This window comes from Aspergillus saccharolyticus, assembly GCF_003184585.1.
Source record: "Aspergillus saccharolyticus JOP 1030-1 unplaced genomic scaffold BP01scaffold_4, whole genome shotgun sequence".
Lineage (NCBI taxonomy): Eukaryota > Fungi > Ascomycota > Eurotiomycetes > Eurotiales > Aspergillaceae > Aspergillus > Aspergillus saccharolyticus.
In genome coordinates, this window is record NW_020290614.1 from 911,418 (window position 1) to 932,998 (window position 21,581).

The 21,581-nt window shown below is 52.0% G+C and overlaps 7 protein-coding genes across 7 annotated transcripts; 3 read left to right on the plus strand and 4 right to left on the minus strand.

Annotated features, from left to right (window-relative positions):
- Positions 1-37: 37 nt before the first annotated feature.
- BP01DRAFT_334179 (spindle checkpoint protein MAD2) lies at positions 38-1,316 on the plus strand. The gene is made up of 8 exons (XM_025573151.1): positions 38-148; positions 203-228; positions 277-302; positions 356-394; positions 447-475; positions 524-669; positions 719-792; positions 844-1,316. The coding sequence occupies exons 1-8, from the start codon at positions 100-102 to the stop codon at positions 1,130-1,132; spliced, it is 678 nt and encodes a 225-aa protein (XP_025434599.1). The 5' UTR covers positions 38-99; the 3' UTR covers positions 1,133-1,316.
- BP01DRAFT_406157 (DUF218 domain protein) lies at positions 1,208-2,687 on the minus strand. The gene is made up of 4 exons (XM_025578759.1): positions 2,506-2,687; positions 2,242-2,349; positions 2,058-2,109; positions 1,208-1,838 (listed from the first exon to the last, which is right to left on the minus strand). The coding sequence occupies exons 1-4, from the start codon at positions 2,592-2,594 to the stop codon at positions 1,302-1,304; spliced, it is 786 nt and encodes a 261-aa protein (XP_025434600.1). The 5' UTR covers positions 2,595-2,687; the 3' UTR covers positions 1,208-1,301.
- Positions 2,688-3,351: 664 nt separating this feature from the next.
- On the minus strand, positions 3,352-7,740 carry BP01DRAFT_371548 (uncharacterized protein; the record flags this gene model as incomplete). The annotated part of the gene is made up of 9 exons (XM_025576671.1): positions 3,352-3,444; positions 3,498-4,097; positions 4,152-4,393; positions 4,451-4,851; positions 4,909-5,444; positions 5,500-5,602; positions 6,074-6,593; positions 6,643-6,764; positions 6,824-7,740. 9 exons carry the CDS (start codon positions 7,738-7,740, stop codon positions 3,352-3,354), a joined length of 3,534 nt encoding a protein of 1,177 aa, XP_025434601.1.
- A 1,588-nt stretch (positions 7,741-9,328) lies between these two features.
- On the plus strand, positions 9,329-12,088 carry sly1 (syntaxin-binding protein). The gene is made up of 4 exons (XM_025574267.1): positions 9,329-9,569; positions 9,638-9,854; positions 9,917-10,299; positions 10,350-12,088. Exons 1-4 carry the CDS (start codon positions 9,530-9,532, stop codon positions 11,849-11,851), a joined length of 2,142 nt encoding a protein of 713 aa, XP_025434602.1. The 5' UTR covers positions 9,329-9,529; the 3' UTR covers positions 11,852-12,088.
- Positions 12,089-12,248: 160 nt separating this feature from the next.
- preB (alpha-factor pheromone receptor STE2) lies at positions 12,249-13,756 on the minus strand (the record flags this gene model as incomplete). Its single annotated transcript, XM_025573152.1, has 2 exons — positions 12,249-12,909; positions 13,012-13,756. The coding sequence occupies 2 exons, from the start codon at positions 13,754-13,756 to the stop codon at positions 12,494-12,496; spliced, it is 1,161 nt and encodes a 386-aa protein (XP_025434603.1). The 3' UTR covers positions 12,249-12,493.
- A 1,121-nt stretch (positions 13,757-14,877) lies between these two features.
- On the plus strand, positions 14,878-17,344 carry BP01DRAFT_334192 (putative endosomal sorting complex protein TSG101). The gene is made up of 4 exons (XM_025573153.1): positions 14,878-14,967; positions 15,026-15,134; positions 15,201-15,439; positions 15,493-17,344. The coding sequence occupies exons 1-4, from the start codon at positions 14,914-14,916 to the stop codon at positions 16,858-16,860; spliced, it is 1,770 nt and encodes a 589-aa protein (XP_025434604.1). The 5' UTR covers positions 14,878-14,913; the 3' UTR covers positions 16,861-17,344.
- Positions 17,345-17,630: 286 nt separating this feature from the next.
- BP01DRAFT_353761 (uncharacterized protein) lies at positions 17,631-17,956 on the minus strand. The gene has a single exon (XM_025574268.1). The coding sequence runs from the start codon at positions 17,864-17,866 to the stop codon at positions 17,648-17,650; it is 219 nt and encodes a 72-aa protein (XP_025434605.1). The 5' UTR covers positions 17,867-17,956; the 3' UTR covers positions 17,631-17,647.
- Between the last annotated feature and the right edge of the window lie 3,625 nt (positions 17,957-21,581).

Here is a 21,581-nt window from a genome sequence, read left to right on the forward strand (position 1 = left end):
GGTAAACAAAGCAGCCGTCGCTTTTTCCACCGCATCTCTTGCCGGTACCTGGCGACGACAAACACCTCGACTCCCTTTGAAGACATTAAGCATACCACTATGTCAGCTGCAAAAGACAAGTCCAAGGTTCACAAGCTGTCCTTGAAAGGTAAGACCTTCCGTTTCTCTTGACAGGCCGCTGCAGACGCTCATGGACAGATAGGATCGGCGAAGCTGGTCGCGGAATTCGTGAGTGGCCCTCAGCTGATATGACTATGGTCTGCCTAACAATTGTAGTTTGAATACTCCATCAACTCTATCCTGTAAGTGACCGATTCACAGCGGCTCGTTACGTCGCCACTGACAATACGACCAGTTTCCAGCGGGGCGTGTATCCTCCGGAAGACTTCACTACGTGAGTACATTCTCCTGACGTCAAGCGACACTGTCTAACCAGTCCACTACAGTGTCAAGAAATATGGCCTCAACATGCTCGGTTGGTCTGCTCGCTTAGTCTCACGATGCCTCGATTGACCGTATCCAGTCACCTCCGACGACCAAGTCAAAGCCTACATCAAGAAGATCATGTCGCAACTGAATAAGTGGATGATGGGTGGAAAGATCTCCAAGCTCGTCGTCGTCATTACAGACAAGGAGACCGGGGAGCATGTGGAGAGATGGCAGTTTGACGTACGCTGGACGCTGTCCTTTCAGACAGACGTAGGCTAATCGGCTCCAGGTTCAAATCTTCGGCAAGCACTCCAAGAGCCACTCTTCCAAGACAACCGGCGACAAGGAGAACGCAACTCCGGGGTATGGTTCCCCTCCTCAGACCGCAATCGAACAAGCTGACTCCCTTCCCAGTGACAAGGAAACCCAACCCGCAACCGTGGAGAAGACGGAAAAAGAGATCCAAGAAGAAATCCAGGCGATTTTCCGTCAGATCACCGCCTCGGTGACCTTCCTGCCCGTGCTGAACGGGTACTGCACATTCAACGTCCTGGTGTACGCGGACGCCGACTCGGAGGTGCCCGTGGAATGGGGTGACAGCGATGCGAAGGAGATCAAGAACGCGGAGAAGGTGCAGCTGCGCAGTTTCAGCACAAACAACCACCGGGTTGAGACTCTGGTCAGCTATCGCCTTGCCGATTAATTTCACATTCTACATGATTTCGCGGGCGTTACGGTATAAGAGACAGGCAGAACAGGGAGCATTTGGGAATAACGATTTCATTTTTCGGATGACGTATCTATCTATCGACTTCTAAGCCAATGTATACATGACAAAAGCAGCAGCAGCATTCTATAGAATGAGTTGACAATCAGCTACTACTCCCACCATGGGCAATATACCAAGGCAACTCCCCCATCCGATCAAACCACTCATTCCCAGTCTCCCCACCATCCCACCTCACCAACGCCTCCACCACCTCATCCCCCTGTATGCCCTCCAACACTGGCACCCCCTCTATCCCGCCCTTCCACCCCCTCTCTATCCTCTTCCGTCCCAACACCGCCCCAACCCCATACCGATCCCTCCTCCACAACCCTAACCCCCTCCTCTCCTCTCCCTCCACTAACACCCGCAGCGGCGTCACCTCCTCCGGCGGATTGATCCCCACGACACGCATCTGGTCCGCACTCAACCCCACCGCCGGGAAATGCAGCTCCTCGAAACGCGCCCGCTTGAACTCGTGCGTGACCACCGTCACGCGGGAGGGGTAATGGCCCGTCGTTACCCGGAATTTCAGGAGCGAGAAGAGGAGGTTCTGGTAGGAGTCTGTTGCGTAGAGTTCGGTAGTGATTCGGGAAGTGGAAAGGAATGGGGTGGTGTAGAGGTTGTTGGCGAGGGCGAGGTTCTGTTTGAGGTTAGTATGAGGTTGATTGCTGAATTGGTGTGCGTTGTGTTTGGGGGGTGGATTCGGTTGGCTTGCGGGATACACAGTCTGCTCGAATGTGGATGGGGTATGGGTAGGTTTACATGCTAGTATATACATGATGAGATTGTAGTATTCACCACTGTACCCCGAGGGCACTACAAAGTCAAGGTGGGTAAGCGAGGGTAAACTTAGACTTACAAGATACGATTCTCCCTCCGACAACGATGTGCGGGGTTGTTTCGTGGGGCCGCTAGGTCAGGAACCAAAGTGCCAGTCAGTTACTTGGAGTGTCTCCTTTCCTGGTGGCTATACAACTCAATCCTGGTGGTGAAGCAACCCCTCTAGGGACAGTAGCCTGTTGCAAAGAGAGAAGGCAACCCACCCCGAAAAGACAAGCAGACTCGCCGGATCCTCAGCGGCGAGACAAAGACCCGCTTTGATGTGCGCGGTGAACGTGGGCGTTTCGCCTTTTTGGAAGGGTTCAATTTCCCTGGCGACTGTTATTTTGTGATTGTATGATTTGGGGGTGAGATGACGAGGTCGCAGTGTCTCGAATTGTGTGGTAATTTGTGGTGCCAGAGTCTCCAAAGATTTAGGAGAGGGGGGGGGGGGGGTTGGCGGATTAGGTGTAGTATACAAGACTCACCATTCGTCCTCGGAGCGACCCTTGGTTGGACCACCTTTGTATATGGCATGGCAGCAGACGATGATGAGGTGGGTGAGTGGGTGGGTCATTGCAATTGGTGGAAGTGCTGCTGTCGATGCTGTGAATCAAAGGTGGTAGGATGATTGGAGAGTTGATGGTATCATGTCCTTCGTATAGATAAGAGCATGGTTAGTAGGCATAGAGTCGTGCTCGTAGCTGGTCTTGCTGGCTGAGAGCGGTCTATTACCTAAGCTGCACATTTGACGCTCGCTCTTGCCAGCAAGGCACCCAGGCTACCTACAATGATCCTAAGGGAGTTATATATTAAATGTGCATCTTGTGAATACATGTAATCCGTAGACCGAAATTGTCCGATCAAGCTGGGCTCATATTGATCAAACCTCCAGCTTAACATCATTAATATACATACTGATCTTGCTTTAACTAAACCATACATCCATGTGAACGATGCGAAAGAAAAGAAGAAAAAAAAAAACATAAAGATGAAGAAGACCAGAAAAAAGGTCACCCCATAGTCAACAAACTCCATGCAAGTTCCCATGCATGATATGCAATCACAGAAATATGGTATCGTCTCGTAAACACACAGATGGTTGCAGCGTAAAAAAGAAGAACCGGCTTGTTAGGCATGAACAACGATGCTGTCAATGTCGCTGAGAATGACACCAGCAGAGGCAAATGCAAAGGTACAGTGTACATTTAAAGTAGGAGATATGTTTTCCGTCTGCCAAGCAGAAATGCAAAGATGTATGAAAAGGAGAAATAAAGAAGCAGTGTCGGCGAAGGGTATCAGGAGGAAAAGAAGGAAGAAGTAGAGTATGATGTTCAGATCAGCGGATCATGGCGATATGTGCATTCGTCACCTTTGCGACATTTCCCGCTCTGCCAGTATCGGCAAGGTACAGATCCTGCCTTGGGCTGTTGCCTGTTAGATCGTTGTCTGTAAATCGGAACCATCGAGAGATACTTACGTGTTTTTTGCCAAGATCGTTGTTGTACTTGTTACGCTTCGAGTAACCGTACCGGTCATCGTCGGCCCCATCATATCCGCCAGACTCGCGAAGGCGTTTGCGTTCTGGATCCTCAAAATGCCCCGGCTGCTGAGGCGCGTTGCCCGCGTTGGGCTGGTTCTGGCCGCTGATTTGCGAGAAAATGGCAGCGAGATTAGGCGCAATGGCTGGTTGAGCCGGCGGAACCTGCGGGGCAGTGACCGCAGGTTGCATCTGCTTCTGAGCGTTCATGATGGCTAGGATATTTTGAAGGTCAATGCCCTGGCCTGCTGCGGGCTGAGGAGCTGCAGGAAACTGCGGCATTTGCAGTATGGGAGGCTGCGACGTCGGTTGGGGCTGCGCCTGTCGGAACATGCTGAATGTCCGTTCAAGGTCTGACATTGGCGCAGTTGAGGGCTGAACCTGAGGGGGAGGCGTCGACTTTGGTTGTTGGGGCGCACTTTGAATAATCTTCAGCAAATTCGAGATATCAAACGGCGCTTGGCCATTTGTCGCGGGTGCGGGCGTAGGTGCAGGTGGTGCTTGAGGTTTCATTGCAGCGAAGTAGCGACTCTGCCGGGCCTTCAATTGATACTGTCAGCACGCCATTACGACACATAGGAACAGGAAACGTACCTTGACATGGTCAGGAAGCTCGCCAAAAGAGACCACACCCGGTGCCGGCTCTTCAGTGTCAGATTGGGGAGGCTCTTTGGGCGTGGACGGCACATCGGCAGGCGATGTATAGAACACCATGAGGGTGGTTGCCTCGCGATGCTCCTGAGCTTTCTTCTCTGCACTCTCGGGAATATCAGTGCCACCACGCTTGACGTAGTTTCGGCTACGTTCTTCGAAAGGCATCTCCACGAAATCGATTTCTATGATCTTTAGTAACTCTGGAAAAGCCGAGCTTCCATCACGATTGAGCAACTCACCAGACGGCAGCATATACTCCAGCAACTGTTCCTCGCGAATACCACCCTCCTCGTCCTCATCGTCATCAAGATCACGGTGGAGCTTCAAGACGCTTCCTTCGCCTTTCACGTCACCCGCCTCACGCTGCATGCGATCGCTGGGGCCAAGCTCCTCGTCGGGATCATGAGTAAACAGCCTAACTTCGGTAAGAGAGTCGTCGGGTTTCCAGGTGACCCGCAATCTGCGTCGAGCCTCCTTACGGAGTCGCTTCTTCCGCTCTTCTTCCGTCTCGGGCGTCTTGGGTTCCAATGGCTGCGCAGGAGCCGACTCCTTGGGCTTGTTCAGATCAGCCATAAGGTCCCCAAATGAAAAGGTCGGTCGCGGAGGTGCAGGCTGAGGTTCTTTCCGCTCTGGAGGATTACTGGTCGAATCATTAGAAAATTGGTCGGGTCCGAGTCCTATATTGTGGCCGACTTACCTGGTCTTTGCCGCGGCTGCCGCCGCTCTTTCAGCATTGGATGTTCCGGGTCGCTTTGAGGCTGAAGACAGACTTCCAAACAGATTGGTCGGCTTGGGTGCTACGATATTTGTCTTCGGACGAGCCGGCTGCGCTGTCGCTGCCTTTGTCTCCTGGACTGCCTCTTGCGGTCGCCGAACCGGTGCGGCAGCGCCCACCGGTTTCTTGACATTAGACGTTACGACTACTCGCTTCGTTGCCGGCTGCCCATTGCTTTCGACCTCACGAGGTCTTTTAGACCCAGCTAACTCTGCCCGGGCGCCATCAGGAGCCGTCGCCGCAGAGGCCGTGTTTGTCTGCCTACTAGGCGAGCCGTCCTTAGCCGCTGGCTTCGCAGTCTCCTGCTTCCTTTTGGTGGATGCCGCAGCATTGTCCATGATCTTCTGCGCCAATTCTTTGACAGCTGGGCCGCCTTTCTTGACGAACCGAGGCAACAACTTGGCCACGTTGGTTTTTTGAAGCACATCTTCGTCCATGGTAACGAAGTGCGAGAGCAACTGTGAATGAAGGTCAGCACTGCCAGACATTGGTATGATGAATGGTAACACTTACTTTCAGAATATTGACTGTCAATGTCCCATTGATATCCGCAGCCTGGTGTCGGTCCAGCAAGAATGAATACATGGCCGCCACCGCTATGGGATGTTCGCCCAATCTGTAAAAAGTTAGAACTCCGTCTTTTTCCATGGCGTCGCAATTAGGCCCAAGCAATAGCAAAAGGTATAGAGTAACAGAAGATGCAACGTCCCGACTGGTGGAGCTAAGTCTATAACCCAAAGTCCCCCGCCAAAGAGCATTGCGGGAGCATCCTGTCTTTATCAACAGGGAGCAACTTCTTTGTTCTCCAACAGCGGGTCATTCATCTCCAATCGTGGTGTCTTGGTTTAAGCATTCACAGAACAGCACGACCAGGTCTGGCCCTCCATTCTGAAGGTAGTGAGCATTAATGCGACCTTACTGACAGAGACTGCTTTAATAGAGGCCAGAACCCACACTAGGCGGAACTACATGGGATAGGCTCATATTGCGTTTCTGACTTCTATAGCCACGACCACGACATGCTAGGTGTGATAGGGAAAAGCAACGAAACGGAAGGAGAAAAACAGATGATAGAAAAGGGACATACTTCTCGACAATCATTGGATGGCCCGTTTCCAAAGTCGCACAAACGACCACCTCCATGAGACGGCGCTGCAGGACCACCTCCTTCTTCAGCTGGGCCGCTTTCTCATTATTGCCTGTATTCTCGGCCGCCTTCATGGCCTGGGAGCTGTCTTTCCAAGCATCCCTTACGGTTTTCACAACGTCTTTAAATGCGACCAGCGCACTTTTGACCTTGTCAACATTAGGCCGTCGATTACGTGGGGACCACACAGCCTTTAAAGCATCATACTTGGCAGCAGCCTCAGGTTCACTGGGCCGAATGGCGGGGAGGGGAGACGGCTCTTCAGGAGTCGGATCCTCAATCTCAAGCTCTGAGTCCGAACTGTCCGTCTCCGATTCCGAGTTAGCAGTCCCATCTACCTTCTTACTACTTGTTTTAGTCGCCGCCTTCTTAGACTGAACGGTCGACTGTTTCTTCGCGGCTGATTTCTTGGCTACTTTAGCGCCCTTCGCAGCTGTGAGAGACTGAGACAGGTTGGGACCTGATCCGGTTAGTGGAGAATCGAGTAGCAGGAGTCCGAGACAACATACCATTGATGGGTAGCACAAACTCGTATGCCGATTGCGGTTTAGGGGCAATGGGCTGGTTATGTGTTATGGACTGCCCCATAGCAGATGGCATTGGCAACTCTTCCCGATAGAAGGTATAAAGCCTAGATAGCACATAACGTGAGACACATACACCTGACCAATGCTTTTTGTATAGACGTACTTTGGTTCATCGGAGCGATCATAGTCCGATGGGTTCAGGTAGAGAAGTTCATTCGCGTGAAGGGAAGGCTGTTGTTGATTGGCCGCCTGCTGTGCGGAGCTGAGAAATTGAGGGTTGATGGTTTGAGTGGAGACATTGGGAGTCGACTGCGTGAAGTCGTTGCTGTAATTCATCGGCACATGCTTGGAATCAGTTAGTACGGTGTGTGGCGGTAATCGGGTCGGTTGCCATACCGAGTTCCCTTCCCCGTAGCCCGCGGGCAGTGAATACTGCGGAACATGGTGTTGATGTGGATCGGATCGAAAGTGTGTTGGTTGCGCCTGTGGCTGAGCCGTGGAAGGTGAATGCGAGTGGGATTGAGGAAAGACGTCCGGCACAGAGAGGTTCTGGGGAGGATAGTAGGATCGAGAAAAGGCGTAGGCGGGAAAGTGGGCGCTGTCTGAAGCGGGCAGCTGCTGCGCTTCATATGCATGGTGTGCTGGAGAATATTGCGGAGGTTGGCGGTATTGAGGTGTCATTCCAATCGGATGGGCCGTTGCAGGCAAGATGGGCTGCGGGTGCAGAGCTGCTGCCCGCCATGATTGCGGGGTGGAAGAGGAATACAAGCCATGACTTGATTCTTGTGGTGTTGGCAACGGGCTTCGCGATGGAGGATTCTGACTGAAGACGGGATGATCCCAGCTAATTCCCAGCGGCTGTTGTGATTGTTGCTGCGACTGCTGCGGCTGCTGTGGCTGTGGCTGTTGCTGCGATTGAGGTTGCACGGGAGGCTGTTGGTGACGGTGTAATTGCTGTTGAGGAGGATGCGCATGTTGATGTGAGTGATCGGAGTTGGCATACAGAGGTTCGAAGTTATTCCAGTACTCCGGTGGCGGCAACGAGGCGGGATCTACTGACGTGCGGTGCAGACCCGGCATGATGTTCTGCGGCGGCGACTGCTCCATACCTCCTGATTTATCCTCCGCACCTGTTTTTTAAAAAAAAAAAAACCACCGTAGCCTGTAAGGTCTGCTTTAAAATCACAGTAGCAGCGACAGGACAGTGGGCGACTTATGTTACTATTATGTGTCTGGATCTGTTGTATGAAGTTGTCGATGGTGAATGCCAGCAGGGAAGGATTGGCCCAAATTGGATAAAAGTCACATGCATCCACGTGCTGATAAGGAAATGGATAAGATCGAGTGCCGCTCTTAACTTGAAGGGAAAATATAGTGGGGGGGCGCAATCGAGACGAAATTATTGGCCCAAGCTCCCTTGAGCAACGGCGGTGCAGCAAATCTGGGTCCAGGAGCGGCTGCAACGAATCAAGGATGCTGGCCGGGTTTCTGTCAGCCTCGCAATTTTCCTGATACGTCGGAATTCAAAAGAATAACAGGGAAAGCGGTAAAGCGACCCGTGATTGAGTGAATGAGGGAGCGGGAGGGATTGAAGATAGGCAGACACACACAGAGAGAGGAGGGAGAGAGGCTCAAATCAAGGATAAGGGTAGGTGAGAAAGTCGCAATCTGAGTGGCAAAAGGTTGAACCTCTCTTTTGATATTTCGATCTTTCGATCTCTTCCTTCTGGTCCAGGCTTTTCTCTCTCTCTCTCACGCACACTCTCTCTTCGTCTTTCTTTTATGAGTAGTTGGAATCTCAATGCAATAGCCGCAGGATTCGAGTTCAATGGGGAGATTTCAAAAGGGGGAACCCACACCTGATAATAAACTGTAGCTCTTCTTATGTCACGTCCACGTCGCGTGTGTTGTCGCCCAGTAGGCAGTAATTTCTTAAACAGCCAAATGCTGGACCAACTCTGGTTTCGAATACACCTGCCAGGTACTTGGTACTTTTCCGTATAACTTTGAACTCTTCTTCAACCTCTTGTCTTTGCTTTTCTTGTTTCCCTGCAGTCTGTCTTTGTCCCAAAGCAAACGCTTATGCTTGTTTGTAGGTAACCTGGTCACTCTTCCTAGCTCTTCTCAGAAAGCTCTCCCGTATCCTGTGTCTGCAGTGTATCTGCAGAGACAATTCAGCTTTGAGGGGGAATCCTGCTCGTAATGCCTGTCCTGGTAAACCTTCTTCTTGATCTTCTTTCTTCGGTTTTTCCTTAATCTTGACTTTTAAAAGAGTGTCAGAAAAAGTGTTATACAAGGAGCCACTCAGGACGGCAGTTAAGCAGCATAGTCATTTGCTTTACGAAGAGGGAATGTGATGGGTGATGGGGAGGTGGAAAGGGGGGAGTTTCGGGGGAGGGGGAAGGAGGGATTTTTGGGGGGAGGGGGGAAGGAGAGAGAGTCAAGTTAAGCTGCGACGGGCGGAGGTGGTAAAGAGCTGAAAAAGCCGGCGGGCGGCAACTCGGTTGTTGCGCGTTGCGTTGTTCAGCCATGGTTTGCCCCGTGTGTCTGGTTTGTCTGGTTTGTGTGGTTTGTCTCTCTACGCAGCGGGAAGCCGGGGGGGGCTGATGCCAGGTGGAGAGAGAGTCTCCGGGTGAGTTGAGTACTTGACTTAGTTACTCCTACTGTACACCACCCAAACTACAAGGTCAATTGGATCTACACTACGCACCCTCTCTCAACACACTCTTTTTCTACCTCCAGACTTTCCTCTGCCCTCAGTCTTGTCTCTAAGCTTGTCAACGTTACCACTTGCTCCTCTGCCTTGTCATGGTACTGAACCAATTCAGCTGATCGTGAAACCGTCCGGGGTGCTGCAGCAAGTCGCATCATGGCATCGCATGCCTCCTCTCTCCGCGACCGTCAGGTCGGTAGGTTTCCGGTTTCCCTCCACCCTCCAAAGTTATCATCACCATCGCAAGTGACTAATCTCTTCTAGCTTCCATTCAAAAACTACTCAACTTGAATCACGATACGCATCCCGCCGATGAATCCCACCCCGATGGCTCCTCCCAGGGCCTCATTTCGACCCCCGTCCTGAACGAGGATGGAGATCCGATCTGGAAAGTTCTGGTCTTCGACAATCTGGGAAGAGACGTTATCAGCAGTGTACTGCGTGTCAATGACCTTCGAAAGTGGGGCGTCACAATCCATCTGTACGAGTCCCTTGGCGCGTGAATCGCTATCGGCGGACAGCTGAACTGACATGGACCACCAGCAACATCAATGCCAATCGCTATCCTATACCTGATGTCCCTGTTATCTACCTCGTCGAGCCGACCGCGGCCAATATTCAGGCTGTCACCAGCGACCTTGCCCGCGGGCTCTACTCTCCCGCCTACATAAACTTTCTCTCCTCCGTCCCTCGACCGCTCTTGGAAGACTTCGCTTCGGAGATCGCGACTACGGGCACCGCAGAACACGTCGCACAGGTCTTTGATCAGTACCTGAACTTCATTGTCGCTGAGCCCGACCTCTTCAGTCTGGGGTTGGGCAAAGATGCCTACTGGAAGATCAATAGCGCACAAACAAGCGACGATGACTTGGATGCTATTGTCGATCGGATAGTCAGTGGGTTGTTCAGCGTTAGCGTTACGATGGGTATGGCTCAATTCTTCCTTCAGATTATCTGTCGGCTAATGCGAAGATAGGCTCTATACCCATCATCAGATGCCCCAAGGGAGGGGCAGCCGAGCTGATAGCTACGAAGCTCGATCGCAAGCTGCGTGATCATATCCTCAACTCGAAAGACAACCTCTTCTCCAACAAAAAGTCTACCCCCGGCGTTCCTTCCTCGCGACCGGTTTTGGTCATTGTGGATCGTAACGTCGATTTAGTCCCCATGTTATCCCACTCGTGGACATACCAGTCCCTTGTTCAAGACGTCTTGCAGATGCGCCTCAATCGAATCACAGTCGAAACAACAGATGAAACAAATCCTGCAAAGGGTGCAACCAAGAGGGCGTACGACTTGACGAGCAACGACTTTTTCTGGAAACGCAACGCCGGTGCACCCTTCCCGCAGGTGGCCGAGGATATTGACGCCGAATTGACACGATACAAAGAGGATGCTAATGAAATCACCAAAAAGACCGGTGCCTCCTCTATCGAGGACTTGCAGAACGATACCAGTGCATCAGCCCAGCACCTCAAGGCAGCTATCACGCTGCTCCCCGAACTGCGGGAACGGAAAGCCATTCTTGACATGCACATGAACATCGCCACCGCTCTCCTCAAGGGCATCAAAGACCGCCAGCTGGATAACTTTTTTGAGCTCGAGGAGAATATCACCAAGCAGTCCAAGACACAGATCATGGACCTTATCAACGACTCCACAAAGGGCAACAACCCGACCGACAAACTGCGGTTGTTCATCATCTGGTTCCTGAGCACAGAGACCGAGGTCTCTCGGGCGGAAATGAGTCAGTTCGAGGAAGCTCTCACGCGCATGGGAGTCCAGGATGTCAGTCCATTATCGTACGTCCGCCAAGTACGCGAGATCACCCGCATGACCATGATGACTACGGCCACGGCGGGCGCGCCGCAGCAACAACAATCCTCCAACCTCTTCCGGGGATTCTCCTCGCTCTCCAACCAGTTGACGGACCGCATCACCTCTGGCGCTCTGGGCGCCAACTTTGACTCCCTCATCTCGGGCGTCAAAAACTTCCTCCCGGCCAACAAAGACCTCACCCTGACGAAGATCACCGAATCGATCATGGACCCGGCCTCCGCCTCCAGCTCTGCCATCGCCAAGACGGAACATTATCTATACTTCGACCCGCGCAGCGCCAACGCCCGCGGCGCCATGCCCCCGGCTTCCGCGTCCCGTAACGCTCAAGGTGGGGCGGGGTTCGGCGGTGCGGGCCCAGGCACCACTGCGACCTTCGGTCAGCGTCGTCAGGGCTTCAACGAAGCCATCGTCTTCACTGTCGGCGGCGGCAGCATGGACGAGTACGGAAACCTGCAGGACTGGGTTCGTCGGGCCAATGGCCAGCAGGACGGTGCCGGCGCGGGTGCCGGTGGTGCGCGGGGTGGCTCGTCAGGTGCAGTCACAGGGCCCCGGCGGAGAGTGGTCTACGGCAGTACAGATTTGATGAACGCGAGTGAATTCCTGGCGGAGTCGTTGGCGAAATTGGGTCGGGAGGGTTAGACTTTTGTCTTTATTCGTGATCTCGGATCGAGAAGTAAGAGGCGGAGAAGTATGCCCGGCTCTGGGCAGGAGATGGATTGAGCATAAATGAGTCCCTTCAATCTGGCTAGTTCCCCTACGACACGCACAAGTTCTAAAGTAGTCACACCGCAACCTAAGTCGATACCGCGGGATGTGACAGAATATAGTAATTGACCCAGCTTGCCAAATTTTGCGGGTTTCCATACAATAGAGTAGAATTATAATTATTTTTCCAGTAAATGAGGAAACCTAGCACACATGCTGTGTCTCACGCCATGATAAGATTTCTTAAACAGAATTCAAATTATGAAGTTCCATCCCACGCTAAAAGCAAAGACTTTGACTTGTCCGTTGCAATATATTTTGCACAGGGATTCTAGTCCAGCCACAAGCTTTTCGAAGTAAGAAAGCCATCATGCCTCAACGCATGTGCTCAACCGAACCATCAAAAAAAAGGAAATATTAAATCAGCCAGCTAAAAGGCGACCTGAGTACGATCTCACTCAACCCCCATACTTCCCTCCCCCCGTCAATGCGTTAAAACCAACGCAGCGCGATACCCGCACCCACTTTACCACGCATCACTGCCAGCAAAAGCAATAAGACACACACCCCTAGAACTCACAGCACATCATTCTCCCTCTTCACGCTCCGCACGGAGATATCATGCTCCACGGCGATCCCGTACCCCAATTCCACATCCTTTCGATGCTGCTGGGCGGGGCCGGCGAAGCAAGTGGTTCCGGCGCCGGTTTTGTGTTGGCCGGAAGCCGAGGTGGCGGTGGAGCCGATCGTGTGCGACGAGAGTTGCTTTTCATCGCCGACGTGCGAGAGCGAGAGGACTTGCCAGAGGTTGCGGCGGGAGGAAGTTGAGCTGGTTAAGTTGTTGGTAGGGCTGTTGCTGTTGTTGCTGGCGCGGTGGTCGAGGGCGACGCCGGCCCAGATGGAGGAGAGCGGGAGGGAGAGGGTCACGAGGGTGAGGACGTTGGCGGAAAGGGCGGGGACGTTGACGATGTAGTGGAGGATGGAGAAGAAGGCTTTTGTCGGAGTGGTTAGTTTGAGGATGAGGATGTGTGTTGCGTGTGGCGGGGATAGGTCGGGGTAGGGTATGAATTATGTGTCAGGGATGGGTGACGTACAAGGAACGACGAGCGTCTGACAGCCCATCACGAAGATGACCTTCATCGGACCAAAGTCGGCGACCCCCAGCCGTCTGCGTTGGTGAATGGCGTAGCCGAGTTTGGCGACGAAGACGGTGCAGAAGAAGCAGATGCTAATGGTCAGGGTGATGTTGGTGGCGCTCTGGAGCCAGATCAGATACGCGGTGCCCACGGCCTTGATGATTGTCTTGCTGTTCTCGACCATCAGGCCGAGACGGAAGCCAGTGGGCACTAAGGCCACGACAATGGATAGGCCGAGCAGGAGGCGCCGGTAGCGGCGGCGGAGGTTGGCGCAGACGACCTGAACCTGCAGGACGAGCGAGATCTCGATGCTTATGAGAAGTAGAGTGGCCAGGACGACGCCGAGGACCGAGTTGGCATATGTGGACTGCGACACACGGGAGTAGTCGTGGCCAAAGTAGGCGTAGACCTCCACGAAGGGTGAAGTGAAATACAGGGCCTGACAGATGAGCAACCCGATGTTCAGGAACAGAGCAGTGCAATTGAGGAGGTAGACGCTGGAGCGACGCTTCTCGGGTCTTGTCAGGAGCAGCAGAACCACCAGCAAGATGATGCTGGCTCCCAGCTGCGCCCCGTAGTTGATGCAGATGCGGATGCAGTACTGCATGAACGAGTCTACGGCTTCCACGGGGACGTTGAAGGGACTGCCGTCCACTGCGTGGAAGGTGATGTTTTGAGTGAACGGGTCAAACTGGGAGCTCATGGTGACGATTCGATCAACGAATTGCTTGTTTGAAGAGCTTGAAATGATGTTGTACGACGTAAAGAGTGCAATGTGAGGATAGATTAGAGAGCGTAGTCAAAGTCAGAGGTGGTTGTCCACTTGGAGAGGAAAAATGACGGTCGTCGAGACGCCGATTTGTACAAGGTCCCAAAGACGAGGCGCGTGTTCCTGACATGACATCCAGAACAGCCTCGATGAATGCATAGCCAATGATCCAATGATACAATACTGGTGATATTGTCCATGCGGTGCAACCCCGAGACAGACAATATGTCTCCTGGATCAGGAATGAGGTATAACAATATGATAAGTAGAACACAGCGGGACTCAATCTCATACAATGCCAATCATGACTTTGTCCCTAGAGATAATGCAAAGACAGGGGGTTCTTGATAGCTTGACAGCCTTGGCAGCTGCCGAGACAAACAATATCAAGGCCAATGTCCAGAACAATAATAGCAAATCTCAAAGGTGGGCCATGATCAGCATCCGGTGTTTTGACACATGCTTGTCAGGCAACGGGGAATACCACAATCTGTGACCTTCAAGTTCGGCAAATACCTGACGGTACACGTAGAGAAATCGGGAAGTTCGTATGATTGTACCTCCATGATGACGTGTTGGTATGAATGGTCCGCAGCTGAGTGATGGTCCAGGTGGGATATCTAGACACCGTTGAGCCGCTTCTGAGACTCAAGTTGCCATTATCAGACTACATGCGACTCCCTGAAGTTGTTGACTGTTGATCAGAGGCATGAGACTCAACGTATGAGCTGTTCATGGTGATTGTGGTAGTTTGTTCGGTGGAGATATAGCACTATCTGCAAGCATTGTTATTTTATAAGTCTCCGCTTGATTCGCAACGCGAGCATGGCGATCTTGGCAGTTATACCATTCATACAATAGTGGTCAACAATTTCTAGCTCAGCTAGAGCTTCTCTTCGATCCCGAACCTCATACGTGGTGGTAAATTGCAGTTGTTGTCAACGAACGCGGGGTGGAGCGGAAGTTTGAGGTGAAGCTCCGAAGACCGCGGCGCGAAGATCGGCCGGTGACCTCAACTTCTCCGCCCGCCTCCAACTCCCAACTCATCCCACCATGCCCCCCCCACTGCTTTCCATTTCAGCTCCCTCGCCATGGCTGCAGTGCCGCAGAGAATACTCAACTGGCTCTATGGCGTCTTGACACGAGTGAGAAAGCCTGCACACTCTTCAGATTCTGCGCATTACCACTGACTGCCAGCTCTAGGATCACTACGACCCCAGACTAACATACCAAGACCCCAACCGCGCCTACCATGATGTCGCCAACGCCCTCGCTCAATATCCGACTCTTGCGCCTCGAACTGAGGTCTATAGTACGTTATATCCTTGGGCCTACTTTCTGCTTTTTTCTGCAACTGACCGCTTGTTTGTTCTGCCAGCCTACGAAACTGGCTTCTCGGCTCTGCTCCTCCAGTTATCGGGCACTCTCCCAGTCTCATTTCGTGGCACCGTTTACAGATTTCCAGTAACATTGTGGATACCGACTACCTACCCTCGAGAGCCTCCAATCGTCTACGTCACTCCGACCCCTGAGATGGCGGTCCGTGTAGGGCAGCATGTAACGCTGGAAGGGAGGGTTTACCATCACTACCTGGCACACTGGGCTGAAGCATGGGAGGTCAGTACCTGTGGGAACTGGTGACGCGCTCACGCATCTGACCCCTATCACAGAGATCATCTCTCGTCGACTTCTTGTTCATCCTGCGAGAGGTCTTCGCGAAGGAGCCGCCCGTGAGATATAAGCAACAGGCACCCGTACAGCAGCAACCACAGCAGGCACAGGTGCAGGCACCTCCTCCTCTACCGCCATTACCGCCCGAACTCGAATCATCTCCTCGGACTCAGAGCCCGTCCGTTGCGCCCATGCAGCGTCCTACTCCAGTGCCACCTCCACCGCCTCCGAAGCCCGGCCAGACTCCAGACCCAGGATCACCATCACAACAGCCCTCATCCGCAGGGCGATACAACACTCCCCCTCCGCTTCCGCCACTACCACCCAAGGAACAAGACCTGCGAAGGCTGTCTTTTCAGCAGCAATCCGGCATCAATATTCCTGGATCTCGCCCGTCGCAGTATTCTCCTGAGCACAGCAGGCCTCCACTCCAGCCGAATCCAAGTCAATACCAGCACCCGCAACATGCTCCTCCACCGGCGACTAGACACCATCCGGGACAGGCATACGCTCAGCCTATGAGCAATACGCCCACCGTGCCATCACAAGATCTTGGGCACATGCCTCATCAGCCTATCCCGGCTCAAACACCATCACGACAAACACCTCTGCCACATCCTGCATACTCTCAAAGACCATCCCAGCAGGCCCCCACCCAGCCCATAGCTCAACCCCAACATCAACAGCCGCTCCCTGTGCAGCAGCGTCCTAAATCCGAAACACCCGATCTCCTCACCTCGCCTTTCGAGCTCGAGCTTCCTTCATTTGCTCCAACCGGCCCTGCGCCGCCGATCCCACCTAATCCTGAAAAGGACGCTCTCCTCCAAGCAGTCTCCAAGACTCTCTCCGAAACCCTGCAGACCAACATTGCCCAGTCTGAATCGGCAGCGCATTCCCTTCTTTCTCAGTCTCACTCCCTCCACGCTGCCATTGCGACGCTTCAAGGGGAGATATCCTCTTTGAATGCCCTGAACGCGACTCTTCAATCGAACACTTCCATTCTTCAACAGACACTCCACCGCGCGGACGGGGTGATTGGCGATGCTCAGACGCGTATTTCCTCGCTATCGGGAGCGCCTTCGTCGGGCACCGGCGAAGCGTCCACGGTAGCTTCCGGGCTGCCCCCCATCGACGAAGTTCTTGTTGCGCCAACTGTTGTTGGGAAACAGCTGTACGATCTGGTGGCGGAGGAGCGCGGCATTCAGCAAGCTATCTATGCTCTTCAGGCCGCCTTGGTGAAGGGGGTCATTGGAGTGGAGACCTGGTCACGGCATACACGCGGACTTGCGCGCGAGGCTTACCTGAAGAGGGCCTTAATTCGCAAGATCGGGAAGGGGATGGGGCTGGAAGTCGAGGAGGCCTTTTGAGCAAGGCGGATATTTAACTGGCTATTACCTTGCTTGATAATGTGGTTTACGTCGAAGTTAATTGTAGATAGAGGCACAACTGACGGCTATGAATTCTTTGATGGTGAGGCTGGAATGTATATATATGAGTTGGTCTAACGTGCCGGAGAAGATTTCTAAAATAGTAGTCAACTAGTACATACATCTCTCACTCGACAGATGCCAGTGGAACACTTGGCAATAGTATTCATCGAAATGTTGGACTGGTTTGCATGATGAGAAGGACCACTATTTTGATAGTCCGCACGCATGTTGGTACCCTCACTGATCTCCATTCCCGCCTGGAACCCGAGGCACTGCCTTACCTACCATCCGGGCCAACCACTTTTTTGGCTCAGCCCTTGATCATGCAACTCACAGTGCCCGTGTCTATTCTTAGGCTGTGTTATGCTGTTGCAGTGCTATTTCCAACGCGGCATTAGACTAGAATTGTGAACAAATGAAGTGGTGTCGACTCGAGAGGCAAAATGACATCAGGCTTGCCCCCACGAACACTAAACTGTCTGGGGTAATTACTTGACCTGAGCTGACCATGGTCACATTATTGATTGCTAGGTACACGGTACTGTGCCGTGCCAGGTGCATTTGCCACTACAGATGATGCTTGTCCGCTTGTCGGGTGATCCCGCAATACAAACTTGGAGACTTGGAGTCAATGCAATTTTGGGGTACCTACCTAGTCATTTCTGTTCTGAGAAATGGTCATATTTGATTGCTTCATCGGTTAGCAGGGTTGCCTACCCTCTTTTCATTGAGTATCCTCGTGTGTACCCCAGTACGTCGTGCGACCATTTTCTACTCTTGGGAAGTGTTTCACACAGTAGGAACTTCGGTGCTCAGTCACACTCAACGGGATCCATCCTAAATTCCACGCAATTGGCCAGGACCAAGCGGCTTTCCATCTCCGCATCCATCGGTGGTAGGCGGTCCTTCCTGTACCTTTACTGTGTAGGTTTCCACAGCGCATGGTCGTAGGCCCGCACCGTATAGCTAGGTTTTGTCTTTCTAAATATATCACCCACTCAATGCAAGTACTTTTGCGAGCAGTATGAACCGCAGACTTTCTCGTTGAACTAATTTTCATGGCAACTGAGCAACGAAGTCAGATTTACGAACTGCTGGTGCCAGCCAAAAAGGCCAGTGGGTGAGACATGCAGCGGTGAGGCCGTGGAGTCAGTTTTAGAGACTTCGCCCCAACTTAGCCACAGCACAGCAAGCGCACCCGCCAGACACGGCTGGGGCTGACCGCCAAAGTTGGGTGCCTGAAAATCTATCCGAGTTCGGAGATGCCCGGCATCTTGCAGAGGGTGCATGTTGTACTTATTGCATGTGTATGTATGTATGTACTCCGTACTTCGAGGAGACCCCATACGTGCATTAGTACATATCGACGAAGTCTTCAAGGGAGATGAGATGCGTAGATGTGGGTTCTATGTACTACATGCACTGCACCTTAACGGCGCCCTCGTGTTTCGCGTGGTTGGGGTGGGTTCGTTGCGGCTCAACTCGACGCATCTTCAGCCTTCGGGTTTATACCTACCGATAAACTGAGGATTCCCATCTCGAGGACACTGTGGCGATGCTGCCGGATTATCAATGAATCGCATCTGGATCGTCGGATAAGACTTTACTAGGCTTATCAGATCGTACTAGGGGTGAGACTATAGAGTAAACCACCGGTCGCACGATCGTTGCTTGCCGGATGCAGCTAGCTAAGGCCCGGCTCAATTTCTAGCGAAGTATAAGTAGAAGTTTTATGAAGCCGTTGCGGGCGGGCGGCGGGGGAGGGAATGGTGTTTGCTTCCCGATCTAGGATTTTGGTTGTCAAGACTTCTCTTGAATGGTGATGGTAGTGGCTATTAGCCTGAGACCTATACTATGTATTTAGTAACTAAGGTTGCGTGTGCGAATATTATAACTATAGCTCATGGTGAGATCTTTGGGCCTTTATGTCTGGGATCTTAACCGACAACAATCTACCTTGCCTTAACCAGCACACTTTTGCGATTATCACAGTATGTTGTTTAAGTACACACCGTGTCGAGATGGTATCGCCAACCGATCTTCCATATACCCCTATTCTAGGATGCATCAGTATACATAGACAGCACCACAACTCAGATACTGGACATCCAAGTCAAATTCCCTAGCATCAAACCCACCTCAACCCGCGTCCGACACTTCTCATCTCCTGAATGCCCAGAACTGCAAAATACAAAGGACAAAAAGGACAGCCTAGTGGTTGTAAAGCAACCACTATGTGCCTATTCAGGTTAGTCAGGTCCCAGCAATAAACCATCCAAGCTCCTTTGACACATCTCATGTAACCTGTCTGTCAAAGTCAATAGTCCAGGTACGGCCTACATACACCGAAGGGCAGATCGTGGAGGCATGCGACGAAAGTTCCACCTCCTATCTTCTCGAAGACTACCTTCTGCGTGTTAAAAGAGAAGTCTCCCAACAAGTTCTCAAATATATGCATGAAATGGTGAAGATCACGTCCTGATTCACTCTGCCATTATAGTGGACTCGTCGGACTATCAGGAATCTTTGAAGGCAGTGGATCTTCGATATCCACCGGACCTGTCAACCGAGACCACTGCATTAACCTGCCACACGGGACTGGCAGACTAGTAGTGGTCTATAGTTCTTGGCTACGGAGTATATAGCACCAGGGACAGAGATCGACGGGTGAGTTCTCCTTTTGATGTGGAGAATTTTGTTTCTTTGTAGTGGTTGGAATATTACCGCGGACTCGATGAAGGGCTACAGTAGGTACTAGCTCGAGAGGCATCGGTATGTCGTGACTTCGCGCGTCGGCTACAAGGTCCCTTCCGGCTCATTGTTTGCTGGTATCTGGCCGGATGGTTTGCTTCAACCTCTCCCTCTTCAAGTCTTGCTGGAACCTGGCGAATAGTTACGTATAATTCCTGCAGGTACCAAAAATCCAGTCTATTGAGGGCGTGCAGAGGTGCAGAGTCGATAGCATTGGAGATACTCCACTGGCGGTATGCAACCCGCGCCGACCATTAGAGATGATGATCGAATGCCGACCGGGAATGCAGGGGAAGATGCGGCGGGTGTGGATTAGTAGATAGGTACGGTACCTAGTGAATGAATGGTGAGGAAGACTTTTTGACTACTCCTTACTCAGTGGGACTATTCAGTCCATACTGTGTGTACTCAGTCCAGTAAGTGAGCGACAAGAGTGGCGGCTGATAGCAACAAGTTACCTAAGCTAAAATTCACACGCCCTCCCAGCCGCTTTGAAACAGCGGGCTGACCATTGAAGAGTGACGATGGAGCATGACCAAGGCTGGGCTGTGATTCCTTGGCGGGAATTAAGGATTTGTAACGCTTCATTGACCAACCGCCGTTATACACCGGAGGGGCTGGGGTGGGCACCGCATCAGCTGCAACAAGTTGAATTTAGTGGTGGAACCCCCCCCACAAGGCTACTATATTTGGGGATGCGGTCTACTGTCGGTCCAAAAGCCCAGAACTTACTGGGTAAAGATCCCGCCCCCCCTAAACAGTCGTTGTATGGAACATTACTGGTTACGAGAGGTGGCTGCGGGTATTTACCGTATGGTATACCTTAATGCTTGCAGGGTTGGTTGTTACTGCGGTGACTACCAGTAGTACCTACTCAGTAGCAAAGCACGTCAGCCACAACTTGGGCGGCAACTTTGGGATACGTATAGGGTGGATGGCAACTGAGATGGGGACTGGACGGTGGTGTACTGTAGTCGGGCGTGTCGGTCTCTCTCTATCTGTGTGGCCAGCATCGTGTGGCCAGTTATGCTGGCGAGGGATGAGGAATGCTGTGCTTCTACAGTCACTCTCTCCATGTTGATAGCGAGACTGACTTTCCCACTAGCCACCATCTACGATCTCACCACCACCCAGCACAGTTGTGTTATGGACTCTGCTGTACCTGACCCTGTTCATGTTATTCTGTGGTGGGAATAAAGGATTTACTCCTGATAATGAAAGAGAACTGTCTCCTTGTTGTCTTTCTTCATTTCTTTTTCTATGCTAGCCACCGTTAGTTCTTTCGTTTGTCATCCCGAGATTTCGTGGTGGGGGAAGCAATTAAGGAAAGGAGGGGAAAAGAAGGGCTCGGCGGGACAATACGTTACCACCACCATATGGTAAGGTAATTTAGATTTCACAGACCCTCCCGTGACCCTGAGTTGCCAGAGCAGGGTCCAGAAACCCACTTGCCCGTAATCAGGGTTCAGACCCTTGATAATTTTATTCTACTATTAACAACTGATGATGATGATGATGATGTGCGGAGGAAATGGATGAGACTGACTGCGCCTGTCATCCACGCATGTACCATGCATCTCTCATCCAGGGGTGAAGGGAAAGGGGAATAAGAAATTTCTGGAGATGTATGGGCATTTGAAAAAGTACTCTGTAGAGGCTTTGATCTTCGATGCAGTTGCATTTGGAGGTGGAGGAGGAGGGGGGAAACAATAGGCGATGACGAAAGAGGAAATTGTCAAACAGGGACCCGTGGTGGGCATCTCGCAACATCAACCACCACCATCACTACTGTAAAGACTGTAGTTAATAGGGATCATAATGATTAGCAGCAGGTCAATCAGTCAGTAAGTGAGAATGTAATGAATGTAGAGAATATGCACACCAGAGAATCTACGGCTGGGAGATGA

Bases quoted from the DNA above. Each gene is read 5' to 3' on its own strand.
- BP01DRAFT_334179 (XM_025573151.1), top strand. From the start codon at position 100: ATGTCAGCTGCAAAAGACAAGTCCAAGGTTCACAAGCTGTCCTTGAAA. The intron at 229-276 runs GTGAGTGGCCCT...TAACAATTGTAG, and splicing joins CGAAGCTGGTCGCGGAATTC to TTTGAATACTCCATCAACTC. The intron at 476-523 runs GTTGGTCTGCTC...GACCGTATCCAG, and splicing joins ATATGGCCTCAACATGCTCG to TCACCTCCGACGACCAAGTC.
- BP01DRAFT_406157 (XM_025578759.1), bottom strand. From the start codon at position 2,594: ATGACCCACCCACTCACCCACCTCATCATCGTCTGCTGCCATGCCATA. The intron at 2,350-2,505 runs GTGAGTCTTGTA...AACAGTCGCCAG, and splicing joins GGTCGCTCCGAGGACGAATG to GGAAATTGAACCCTTCCAAA. The intron at 2,110-2,241 runs GTGGGTTGCCTT...TTCCTGACCTAG, and splicing joins AGTCTGCTTGTCTTTTCGGG to CGGCCCCACGAAACAACCCC.
- sly1 (XM_025574267.1), top strand. From the start codon at position 9,530: ATGGCATCGCATGCCTCCTCTCTCCGCGACCGTCAGGTCG. The intron at 9,855-9,916 runs GTACGAGTCCCT...ATGGACCACCAG, and splicing joins TGGGGCGTCACAATCCATCT to CAACATCAATGCCAATCGCT. The intron at 10,300-10,349 runs GTATGGCTCAAT...ATGCGAAGATAG, and splicing joins CAGCGTTAGCGTTACGATGG to GCTCTATACCCATCATCAGA.
- BP01DRAFT_334192 (XM_025573153.1), top strand. From the start codon at position 14,914: ATGGCTGCAGTGCCGCAGAGAATACTCAACTGGCTCTATGGCGTCTTG. The intron at 14,968-15,025 runs GTGAGAAAGCCT...TGCCAGCTCTAG, and splicing joins TCTATGGCGTCTTGACACGA to GATCACTACGACCCCAGACT. The intron at 15,440-15,492 runs GTCAGTACCTGT...CCCCTATCACAG, and splicing joins ACTGGGCTGAAGCATGGGAG to AGATCATCTCTCGTCGACTT.
- BP01DRAFT_353761 (XM_025574268.1), bottom strand. From the start codon at position 17,866: ATGCGCTGTGGAAACCTACACAGTAAAGGTACAGGAAGGACCGCCTAC.